The sequence below is a fragment of the Hibiscus syriacus genome, unplaced genomic scaffold (assembly GCF_006381635.1).
Source record: "Hibiscus syriacus cultivar Baekdansim isolate YM2019G1 unplaced genomic scaffold, ASM638163v2 tig00003041_pilon, whole genome shotgun sequence".
NCBI classification, from domain to species: domain Eukaryota; kingdom Viridiplantae; phylum Streptophyta; class Magnoliopsida; order Malvales; family Malvaceae; genus Hibiscus; species Hibiscus syriacus.
Genome location: NW_024061960.1, coordinates 7,184,057 through 7,196,544, shown reverse-complemented (window position 1 = coordinate 7,196,544; position 12,488 = coordinate 7,184,057). Strand labels below are relative to the sequence as shown.

At 35.0% G+C, this 12,488-nt stretch overlaps 1 protein-coding gene and 2 non-coding genes across 4 annotated transcripts; 1 reads left to right on the top strand and 2 right to left on the bottom strand.

Annotated features, from left to right (window-relative positions):
* Positions 1-3,137: 3,137 nt before the first annotated feature.
* Positions 3,138-11,153, top strand: LOC120170643 (putative ABC transporter C family member 15). 2 transcript variants are annotated; one of them, XR_005520803.1, is made up of 11 exons: positions 3,138-4,411; positions 4,497-5,926; positions 6,034-6,120; positions 6,207-6,800; positions 6,894-7,058; positions 7,162-7,456; positions 7,538-8,058; positions 8,136-8,199; positions 8,292-8,531; positions 10,759-10,916; positions 11,057-11,153. XR_005520803.1 is itself a non-coding variant. In XM_039178569.1 (10 exons), exons 1-10 carry the CDS (start codon positions 3,562-3,564, stop codon positions 8,779-8,781), a joined length of 4,368 nt encoding a protein of 1,455 aa, XP_039034500.1. In that variant the 5' UTR covers positions 3,138-3,561; the 3' UTR covers positions 8,782-9,403. The 2 variants fall into 2 exon arrangements, 1 of the variants encoding a protein (XP_039034500.1); XM_039178569.1 differs by lacking the exons at positions 10,759-10,916; positions 11,057-11,153 and adding an exon at positions 8,660-9,403.
* On the bottom strand, positions 9,213-9,324 carry LOC120174181. Its single transcript, XR_005521142.1, has one exon. It is a non-coding gene; the product is annotated as a U5 spliceosomal RNA (small nuclear RNA).
* Positions 9,939-10,055, bottom strand: LOC120174278. Its single transcript, XR_005521158.1, has one exon. It is a non-coding gene; the product is annotated as a U5 spliceosomal RNA (small nuclear RNA).
* Positions 11,154-12,488: the final 1,335 nt, after the last annotated feature.

The window sequence follows — 12,488 nt, the reverse complement described above, 5'->3', positions numbered from 1 at the left end:
ACATTAGTCATATGTATAGCTGCCATTTGTACTTTTCCTGCCTTAATCTTTTCAACCATCTTTATTCTTTTTTTTTTCTATTTAAATAAAAAGAGATTCCAATGTAAAAGATATACACATGTGATTCAAATTTCTTCATATTTTTCTTATTAATTAATTCGCTATAAAATGTTAGGAAATTGTCTTGGAAACTGATTTATACCTAATTTATTAAAATAAATATATGGTTAGATGTTGTTTTCTAAAGTAATGGGTAAATTGAACTGATCATTAAAGTTTTGGTATTTTTATTTTAGTCATTAAAGTTTCAAAATTTATATTTTGATCACTAATATTGTCGATAAATTATAAAATAGTCACTTTTCTGTTGAATCTCATTAGATTTATGATATTACACGTTAATAAATAAAGTAATATCCAATTTGATTATTAAATAATAACTAAACATTAATTTAATCATTAACAATTTTTTTTTAAATTTTCATCTTCATCAACTAATTTATCATCAATGTCACCAACTCTCATAACTCAACCACCATACCATACTATTGGAGTAAAAATTCATCAATTTTTTAATTGCAAATTAATATGAATCTTCAAAGGAAAACATTTTCCCTCATACCAAAATTAATATGAACCTTCAAATTTTAACTATATTTTAGGATTCAAATTGAAGGTTAACTCATTTTATTAATGTGTCGTAATAAAAGTTGTCATTTTTTGTTTTATCAATAACTATAATGATCAAAATATAATTTATGAAACTGTACAGATCAAAAATAAAATTTCACTGAAACTTTAGCAGCCACAAATGTAGTTTACCTAAAATAATTTATAATAGAATCTTTTATTGGAGTTGCCCGAGGAAAGATTCCTTTTTAAAAGTCATCAGTCAAGCAGAGGCTGCACATAAATAAGTAGGTCAGATATGGTGGCGCATATTGGGTTGAGCTTGGCATGTCAGTTTAATTAGACTTTAAAATAATTGTATAACACATAATTACCTAAGTATTCTTTAATTAATATTATATGTCAATTTCTTTAAAATTTAGATGAAAAAAATTAATATTTTAAGTATTTATTTTGATTAAAAATATTTTAAATACTTATTTTGACTAAAAGATAATTTTAGATATTTATTTTAAAAAAATATTTTAAATATTTAGATGAAAATATATACTTTAAGTACTTATTTATAATATAAAAGGATTTTAAAACACAGATTTATCAGGGGTGAGACGTTTCATCGTGCGATTTTTATATATTAAAAATTAAATTAGTTTTATTACCAAAATTCAGTTGAATACTTTAAACAAAATTTAATATAAAGTTGAATCTTTTTAAGATTCATTCGTAAAATAAAAATATTATTATTTAAAATAAATTAATTAAATATGTACATATAATTTATTACTCGGAGAAGTTTAATCCGTTAATTTTACATTAATTTAAAGTTAAAAAGTTATATCAATTCTTAAAAAAATAGGTGTTTAAATTATTTTTTGGTTCTAGATGTTTATTCTTTTTTATAAATAAATGTCTTATGTTTTATTATGCGATTATTTTTAAGTCGACTTATTAAGTTCGTTAAAAAATATTATATGCTATTGTTAAATACTTTAGTTTTGTAATTTATTTTTTATTTTAAGATTTTTTATATAGAAATAAATAAAATTAAAATAATTTTTGAAAGTTAGAGATTTAAATTTATTTTTTGAATAAATGATTTTTTTAATCTAAAGTGTTTGTGACTTGAGTATTTTTTAATTTCTCAAAATGCTTTCTTTTCTGTTTGGTTATGGGTAAATTTCGGAGAAAAAAGAAATAAAAAATTAAAAAAAGAATCTTGAAGAAGAAAGAAAGATTAAAAGTCACGTGTCAATCATTAAGTAACAGATTTTTCAACATAGGTAAATAGATCAACCTTAAAATAATTACAAAATGAAACAATAAACACCTATTTTGATAAAAAAAAATTAACTCTTAAAATAAAAATGTAATATAAACATTTATTTTATAATTAAAAAAATAAAATACATGCAATTATTTCAATTACTAACAAATCTTATCATTAATTAAAATATAAAAAGAGTATAAATGATTTGATATAAAATTTTAAAGAAGAAAAGAGTATTTAATGATTTAATATAAAAAGAGTATAACATAATTCCTTTATCATTTGTTATTTTTCTATATTTGTATCACTACTTATATTTAGAGTTTGAATTACTCTTTTTAACTACCTAAAACACTCTAAATTTATGTCACATGTCCAATTTTGTATTTCTTCACACGATTAGGGTGAATAAAACTCGACTTAATTTAAAAAATAAATTTTTTTAATTCAACTCAAATTGACTTAGAGTAGTAGTTTCATAAACTTGACTTGAAAAAATTTAAAGTTCAAATTGAGTTGTAAAATACTCTTTTTAACTACCTAAAACATTGTAAGTTTATGTCACCTGTCCAATTTTGTAATTCTTCACCACGATTAGGGTGAATAAAACTCGGCTCAATTTAAAAATCGATTTTTTCAACTCAACTCAAATTGACTTCGAGTAGTAGTTTTATAAACTTGACTTGAAAAAAATTTAAAGTTCAAATCGAGTTGTAAAATACAAATCGAATAACTCGAATAGTAACGAATAACTCGAAATTTTTTGTAATTTGTGGATTCATTTTCAAGTTTGAGTCAAGTCATTCGACTTTCTATGATATATGTATATCACATATGAAAAAAATATGTATTGTATATGCTTATAATAATAATTTAAATTGGAATCAAATATCATAATATTAGAAATATTTATAACTAAATTTAAACAAAAACTCAAAAATTCGACTCGACTCGACATGAAAAAATTTCATATCAACTTCGAGTTATAAAATAGAACTCATCAAATTAAATAACTCGAATTTTTTAACCCGACTCGATCTAACGATGAAGCCCACATGTGACCACTCCCACAAGTAGAAATCAATTAGGAATGTCATTACAATGTCGACATTATTTAAATCCTTTGGATTTGACATTAGAATGTTTGCCGAAACTTACCATATTTTCAAAGATTCTGGCCCCGAATGAACCCTATAAAATAGCTTGAAGAGGCCACCGAATTTCACGACCCAAAGTTGAAAAAACAAAGATTTGTGTTTAGGGTTTGAACTACGAGAGAAGGAAGAGATGCACAGAGACTATATTCATATTTTTGGCTTTAATGAAAGTGCTGTCGGAGCTATCCGATAATGTGTAAAACGCTGAACCTTCGTCTCATTCCCTCGTCAGCACCCTAGCAAAGCGCCACATGCTTTCTTCATACACATTCAAACAGCTTTTCCTCATAATCTTTTTGCAACTTTTGGCTTCCTTTTAAACTCACACCGCCACAGTTGTCTTTTTGTCATGAACGTGAGTGTGACCGATATCTTGTTATTTGAGTTGGGATTTTGATCTTTTTTTTTTCTTTTGCAAAGAGCCATTGTTGTTTTGCAGGCATACCCTTTCTAAATGTCTGGTTTTTGATTGGAGGGAGGGGATAATAGGATTCTAATCCAGCTTTCATGGAGGTGTTTTTAGAACTTGTGAACGTACCATTTGTTTTGGCTTTACTAACATGGATTGCCATACATATTTTGAGATTTCGTAATGGTGGTCGTAGTCATAGTGATGTTATCCCAGATTTTAAACACAGAGTAGGGATAAAAGCAAGGGTTTTTGGGGTTATAATTGTGCTATCTAATGTTATCATCTTTATTTTGAACTTGGGTTTTGGTTTTTATGTTTATTGGAATCGTGGTTTTGTGTCTACAAAACATGTATGTTCATCCATCACTTGGTTTCTAGCAAGTTCAGTTTCGTTATGTTCAAAGAACAGAACTTTCATGGAGCAAAAAGGGTGGCCTTTAGTTTTGGTACTTTGGTGGGCGTTTTCCGGCATCCTTGTGACGTTTTCGGTATCGGTTTACATTATGCATCGCTTCAAATCCATGGAACTGCCTCATCATTTTCCGGAAGCCGACATTGTTGATGTTGCTTCTTTGCCTTTGTTGATGATGTTGCTTTTCTGCTGCCTACTATCTTTTGCTGTTGGTGAAAACGGTGATCTTCGACGTCGGTTGCTCGATAAAGAGGATGAAATTTCCTTGAAAGATACTGCTGCTGCTACTTTTGTTACTGCTAGCATATGGAGTCAACTCACTTTTCGATGGCTAAACCCCCTTTTCGAGAGGGGTCGGATTGAAAAACTTGAGCTGCACCATATTCCTTCGGTTCCGGAATCGGAAACCGCGGATAACGCATCGTCGTCGCTCGAAGATTCGCTTCGAAAACATAAAGCAGAATCTTATATATTGCCAAAAGCAGTAGCTCGTACCATATGGAAATCCCTGGTTGTGAATGCAGTTTTTGCAGGTATTTTTCTTCTCAATTCGTCGAATTTGTTTTCGGATTCTGTATGCAGCGTCTTTATAATGCTTATGTTTTTTACATTTTGTAGGACTCAACACAGTTGCCTCCTATATTGGACCTTTCCTTATCACTAGCTTTGTGAATTTCTTAACTGAGAAATATGATGGTTCAAGCTACCAGTATGGGCTGTTTCTTGCATTTATCTTCTTCTTTTCGAAGACTGCAGAATCGCTAACACAACGGCTGTGGTACTTCGGTGCTCATAGAATTGGAATAAGGGTTCGTGCGGCTCTAACGGTATTGATTTACAAAAAATCGATTTCAACTAAGTTTGTTGGTCCCAGCAATGGTAAAATCATAAACCTCATCAATGTGGATGCTGAGAGAATAGGAGACTTTTGCTGGTACATTCATGGAGTGTGGCTGCTACCGATCCAAGTCTTTCTGGCCTTGGTTATACTATATAGGAATATGGGTGCGGCTCCGGCCTTTGCAGCCGTCTTTGCTACGATTTTGGTGATGGTGAGTAACACTCCGTTAGCCGGTAGGCAAGAGAGGCTTCACTCCAAGATCATGGAAGCCAAGGATTCGAGAACGAAAGCAACTTCGGAGACTCTAAAAAGCATGAGAGTCCTGAAATTACACTCATGGGAACCCACTTTTTTGAAGAAGCTTCTTCAACTTAGAGAAACAGAGAGAAGTTGGCTTAAGAAGTATCTATATACATGCTCAGCTATTGCCTTCTTATTTTGGGCTTCACCGACTTTAGTGTCCGTCGTCACATTTGGTGTCTGTGTTCTGGTAAAAGCACCATTAACATCCGGGACCGTACTTTCAGCCATAGCAACTTTTAGGATCCTACAAGAACCTATATACAACCTTCCAGAACTCATTTCCATGATTGCTCAGACAAAAGTCTCATTTGATCGAATACAAGAGTTCCTTGGAGAAGAAGAACAAAGGAAGGTCATATCTACACATAGTGCAAGAGCATCTAATGTTGCTATCGAAATCGAGACAGGAGAATATGCTTGGGAAACAGGTGGCCAAGAGATAAAGAAACCAACCATCAAAATCACCAACATGTTGAACATAATTGAAGGTAACAAGATAGCTGTATGTGGCTCTGTTGGCTCCGGTAAATCAAGCTTACTTTGCAGCATACTAGGTGAGATCCCAAGGATTTCGGGTGCACCCATTAAGGTTGATGGGAAAAAGGCTTATGTTCCTCAGAGGTCTTGGATTCAAACAGGCAGTATCAGAGAGAATATACTATTTGGGAAGGACTTGAAGAAAACTTTCTATGAAGATGTTCTCGAAGCATGTGCGTTGAACCAAGATATCGAGACGTGGGATGATAGAGATATGAGCGTCGTGGGAGAGAGAGGGATCAATTTGAGTGGAGGCCAGAAGCAGAGGGTTCAATTAGCAAGGGCTGTTTACAGTGATTCTGATATTTATATCCTAGATGATCCTTTTAGTGCAGTTGATGCTCATACAGGAACACATTTGTTCAAGGTTAAAAAATGAAACTCTTTTTCGGTTTCCATTCGTTACTCTAGTTGCATTCTCATGTGTTCATATTCTAAGATGAAGTTGCTTCATATATGATCATTCTTTTGCAGAAATGTCTCAAAGGATTGCTGTCTCATAAGACTGTCATTTATGCTACACACCAACTGGAATTTTTAGATGCTGCAGACATTGTTCTGGTAAAAAATCTTGTAATAGCATACATAAAATACTATGAGCTTCCAGTTGTAGTCTCTCATTCTGCCCTCTATGCTTCTTCTTGTAGGTGATGAAAGATGGCCTCATTGTTCAGTCTGGAAAATATGAGGAGTTGATAGCTGATTCTGATGGTGAACTTGTGAGGCAGATGAATGCTCACAGGAAATCACTAGATCAAGTGAACCAACCCCGAGAAGACGTTGCCGGGCAGTTCCAAATAACTCGAACCGAAGTCATAGAAGAAAAACATGAAGAACCCAATTGCTATGACAAGCTTCTTGAAAGGAGTCAAGAAGAAGAAACCGAAACCGGTCGGGTCAAATGGAGTGTTTACTCAACCTTTGTTACTGCTGCTTATAAGGGAGCTCTTGTGCCAGTCATCCTTCTTTGTCAAGTTCTCTTCCAGGGGCTGCAGATGGGAAGCAATTACTGGATTGCTTGGGCAACTGATGACATTCACATTGTATCAAGACAACAGTTAATAGGCATATTTGTTTTGCTGTCTGGTGGAAGCTCCATTTTTATACTAGGAAGGGCAGTTTTGCTGGCAACTATCGCCGTTGAGACCGCTCAACGTCTTTTCCTTGGAATGATAACATCTGTTTTCCGGGCACCGATTTCATTCTTTGACTCCACTCCATCTAGTCGAATCCTCAGCAGGGTTAGTCTACAAAGTTCAACTGCTTTAGGAATCCATAATATTGCCTAATTCTTTTTGGAAATCGAACTTGTCTACTTTTTCTTGTTGTTACAGTCTTCTACGGATCAAAGCACATTAGACACAGACATTCCTTACAGGGTAGCCGGGCTGGCATTTGCTTTGATTCAGCTGTTCAGTATCATCATCCTTATGTCCCATGTTGCTTGGCAGATCTTTGTTCTTTTCCTTGTTGTCCTCGGTATATCCTTCTGGTATCAGGCAAGTACAATGACAAGTGTAACTTGCATCTACATGTAGAATGTTCCTTTTATTTTATTTCTTCTTGATGTTACAAATTCTAAACTAGCTAAATTATCTACAGACCTATTATATTACGACTGCTAGGGAGCTAGCCAGGATGGTTGGGATTCGAAAGGCTCCTATTTTGCATCATTTCTCGGAATCTATAGCAGGGGCAGCAACAATCCGTTGTTTCAGCCAGGAAGACAGGTTCATGGAGAAAAACCTGAACTTAATCGATGATTACTCTCGTGTAGCTTTCCATAACTCTGGCACAATGGAGTGGCTGTGTGTTCGAATCAATTTTCTTTTCAACTTCGTTTTCTTCTTAGTTTTGATCATCCTGGTGAGCTTGCCTCGGTCTGCCATTGACCCCAGTAAGCTCTCATCCCAAGTTTTTTCAGTTCGAATCTATAATGTCGAGTTTGCAACTAACTAGCATGTTGATCTGGTATCAGGCATGGCAGGATTGGCAGCTACATATGGCTTGAACTTAAACGTACTGCAGGCATGGGTAATATGGAACTTATGCAACGTTGAGAATAAAATGATATCAGTCGAAAGAATTCTCCAATTCTCAAACATACCTAGTGAAGCTCCCTTGGTGATCGAGGATTGCAGACCGAAGCCCGACTGGCCAACACAAGGAAGAATCGAACTCGAAAACCTTCAGGTGCAATACAAGCCTACACTTCCTATGGTTCTTAAGGGTATAACTTGCACTTTCCCTGGTGAAAAGAAAATCGGAGTTGTTGGCAGAACAGGAAGTGGGAAATCCACTCTGATTCAGGCTCTCTTCAGGGTGGTAGAGCCCTGCGGAGGACAGATTATGATCGATGGAGTAGATATTTCGACCATCGGTCTGCAGGATTTGAGGTCCAGATTGGGAATAATCCCACAAGATCCAACATTGTTTCAAGGCACCATAAGGACCAATCTGGATCCATTGCAACAACACACAGATCATGAAATCTGGGAGGTAAATGTTAAAAATCTGGTTTCCCTGAAACTATTTCTATTAAACTATCCAGTTTTTCTGAAATAAGCTCATGACAGGTCCTCAACAAATGCCGTCTTGTAGACATGGTGCGACGGGATCATCGACTTCTTGACGCTCCAGGTTTAAAATTTTAATAATTTCAGTGTATATATATATATTCTACTTGGTATAATTTCCAGTGTAATTGATACTGAAATGTGGTGAACTGTCAGTGGCTGAAGACGGAGAGAATTGGAGTGTTGGAGAAAGGCAGCTTGTTTGCCTGGCAAGGGTGCTCCTAAAGAAAAGGAGAATTTTAGTGTTGGATGAGGCTACAGCTTCCATTGATACAGCCACAGACAATGTAATTCAGGAGACAATAAGGAATGAGACAAGCGGGTGTACGGTCCTCACCGTGGCACATCGAATACCAACCGTTATCGACAATGATTTGGTTCTGGTTCTTGATAAAGGTAAGTCCACAGTCTCCCTTCTGCATATCATCAAGGCATAAAGAAAATTCTGAAACATAGTTAAATGCTAATAAGAATTGCAGAAGGCAATTTTAACTGATTGTGACAAATATGCCGTTCAATTCCAGGACAAATAGTGGAATACGATACGCCGGATATATTACTCGAGGACAATTCTTCTTCATTCTCGAAGTTGGTGGCCGAGTTCTTGAGATCATCCAAGAGCAACCACCATAAGAATCCGGCTTGATGGATGGACAGATATGATATATGAACTGCCTAACATGTGAAAAGCATTCAATTGATGGAGAGTATGGACCAAAATGAAAGCTTTTAGAACTTGCATGGAAGATTTCTTTGGATGAATCCTGAAGATCAACTTTCTGGGGAAGATTTAGTCAGTAGGTTTGAGAAAATATGAAGAAAAAGCTTGAGTATTCATCATCCTGGAGGAACATTGACACTTGAACCTTACAAACCACCTGCTGATCCTTAACAATTTCTAGCGGTTACATGCTCCACCGCCATTAACAAAGGAATAGTTGTACATTTTTAACTTACAAGGCCCAGTTATCTTCATTAACAAGCCTCAGGAAATACATGCCCTATTTAATGAAAGCTCTCACATTATATTCATTTAAGGGAAAGAACGATAATTAATCAATTTACTCAAATTTTAGGACCCTTCCCAGAGAAAGAGCCCTCCAAAAATAGGCGTATGCCACGTTCTGCAGCGAGCACACAGTATTCTTTAGTAAAAGTCAAAAGAATAGTTCGCTATGGCTGCGTGATTAGCCGGATTGGAGTTGCAGTTGTTTATACTGGTTCTATAGCTCGCGGCGCTGTGTATTGCCTATGTGGGATAGATGAAACTAAGAAAATATCAGAGATGAAACTAAGATAATGTCACAAAACAATTATGTAATCGTAACATTTTATTAAAAAGCGTCATCATTAGAACGCTCTTAGAAGCAAAATCAATATATTTTTTACAGTATGAGACCTCCAGATTTTGGAGCCCTATGACGTATCACATGTTACACTTGCTGATGGATGGACTGAGTTAAATTTACTCACCGACAGTCTAATTTATTCTATTTATGACCACACCAATCACCTTATAAATAAGACAAAAAGAAAGATTTGATCTGATACTTCATGTAATCAGCAAATAATAGTAAAAAAAATACCCACGTCCACTGTTCATATTCCCAAATCCAAAAACAAAATTAATATTTTCAATAAAACAGAACTCAAGTAGAAATTGCCATAGTAACTAATTCAAACAGAAATGATCCTAATATTCCTATTAAGTAAACCTTCAAGCACTCTGAATCCACATTCCAACCAGACATTAGTAGGAAAACAAAGGCATGTAAATCAAAAGCATTAAACTTGAATTTTAGGACCCTATCTAATGAAAGAGCCCTCCAAAAATAGGCTTATGCCACTTTCTGCAGTGAGCACATGGTATTCTTTAGTAAAAGGCAAAAGAATAATTCGCTCTGTGCTCAATGTGTAGCTGCATGATTTGATAAGTTGGAACTATAATTATTTATACTTGTTATAAAGCTCATGGCGTCTCTACTGTCATTGTGGGATTATTGCTCTAAACCTTTTTTGCTGGTAACTAAGAAAAAGATGCAGCAACTTCAATAAACCATGAAAAAGGGACCAATAAACAAATTTTTTAGCAGTTTTTAAATTTGATAGATGTAAAACTAGAGATGCATCCAGTACAGTTTTTTGTTTTTCTTCTAGCAGCTTGCATCGATCTCTAGCAGTATGACGAAGTTTTTCACTTAAAAATTGGTTTCTAGCTGCTGAAAGCATACAAGCTACAGCAAATCCATGTCTGATATTGGCACTAGCCTCTTTGATCTCGATTGGAATATCATGAAGCCTAGTGAAGATTGTTTGACTGGCAGGGGTGCTCCTAAAGAAAAGGAGAATTTTAGTGTTGGACGAAGGGACAGCTTCCATTGATACAGTCACAGACAATGTAATTCAGGAGACAATAAGGAATGAGACAAGCGGGTGTACGGTCATCACCGTGGCACATCGGATACCGACCACTATCGAAAATGATTTGGTTCTGGTTCTTGATAAAGATAAGTCCACAGGCTCTCCCTTCTGCATATTATCAAGGCATAAAGAAAACTTTGAACATAGTTAATTGCCAAAGGCAAAATTAACTGATTGCGACAAATATGCTGTCTACTGCCAGGGAAAATAATGGAATATGATACACCAAATATATTACTCGAGGACAATTCTTCTTCGTTCTAGAAATTGGAGGCCGAGTTCTTGCGATCGTCCAAGAGCAAACACTATAAGAATCCGGCTTGATGGATAGACAGAAATGATACATGGACTGCATAACATGTGAAAAGCATTCAATTGATGGAGTATGGACCAAGACGAAAGCTTTTGGAACTTGCATGAAGATTTCTTTGGATGAATCCTGAAGATCAACTTTCTGGGGAAGATTTAGTCAGTAGGTTTGACAAAATATGAAGAAAAAGATTGGGTATTCATCATCCAGGAGAAATATTACAAGTAGCAACTTACAAACCACCTGCTAATCCTTAACAATTTACTTCGGTTACATGCTACACCGCCTAGGGGTGTGGCTGAGGGGCGTAGAGTCCGCGACGGAGCACAACCTCAAAAAAGAGGATCCCGAAATAGATTATATCTATCAGTTGTTACCATTAAGAAGTAGAAAAATAGGTATAGAGAAGTGGTTAGATCATTGGACTCATGACTTTGTTGATCCTAAGTTCGAATCTCATTAACAAGCAAAATTATTTTTGGGAAAAACAATACAAATGTGTCTGCTCAATGTAATAAGTTCGAGATCTAAAGGCCTCTTTACAAGAATTTGCACAGGACCTCCAACAACCTAGCCACGGCCCTAACACCGCCATTAACAAAGCAATAGTTGTACATTTTTAACTTGAGAAAATAACATCAGTGATCGAAAATTCCTTATAATATACGATTTTGACCAACTTTTTTTCGATTTGCCAAAATGACTAACAAAATCGCAATGCGATCTCTAAATCACAACGCGATCTCCAGTATCGCAAATTAGTTTCCAGATTCGCAACGCGATTTTGACTATCGCAACGTGATTCTGACTATCGCAACGCGATAATACAAAATCGCAATGCAATTTTCAAAGCGCCATTAGTATCACAACGCGTATTTTATTTTCAAATTCCAAACACGAATATTAATACATCCCGTAATCGCAACTCTTAACTTAAAACCCTAAATTACAACTCAGTCACATCTCCATTCTCACTCTCTACGGTGACATTCGTCCCCATCTCCGACGAAATCCGTCTATCTCCATCTCTCAGAGCCACCCTCACAATCATTCACGATCAGAAATGGAAAATCAACCAAATCAACCACCAATGGTTAGTTTTTTTAATTATTTTTATTTTGAAATTTTTGCATTATTATTAGGCTTTTCATATTGAAATTGATGATAAGTTTACTGGTAATTTCAATAATAGATTAACCATTTCACGTAGATTGCTTATTAAATTCATTCGATTACTGCCAATACTGCTAAACTGTTTAGTCTTTAACCCTGTAAAGTTAGTATTTGTCTTTGTTTTGTCTTTTGGTTGAAGTAATGCAATTCATTCAAGTTTCAATTTTAGACAATGACTATTTGAAACCGAGGATCGCAACGCGAAATGAAAATCGCAACGATAGTCAAATTCGCGTTGCGATAGTGATTTTCGTGTTGCGATTTTCATTTCGCGTTGCGATAGTCAAATTCGCGTTGCGATAGTCATTTTCGTGTTGCGATTTTAACTTTCAGAAACTATTATTCTTCTGCAAATTGAAACTTGAATGAATTGCATTACTTCAACCAAAAAACAAAGACAAATACGAAACTCACAGTGTTGCAAATTTAAGTTTGAAGAATAAACTACT

Bases quoted from the DNA above. Each gene is read 5' to 3' on its own strand.
- LOC120170643 (XM_039178569.1), top strand. From the start codon at position 3,562: ATGGAGGTGTTTTTAGAACTTGTGAACGTACCATTTGTTTTGGCTTTA. The intron at 6,121-6,206 runs GTAAAAAATCTT...TTCTTCTTGTAG, and splicing joins ATGCTGCAGACATTGTTCTG to GTGATGAAAGATGGCCTCAT. The intron at 7,059-7,161 runs GCAAGTACAATG...AATTATCTACAG, and splicing joins GTATATCCTTCTGGTATCAG to ACCTATTATATTACGACTGC.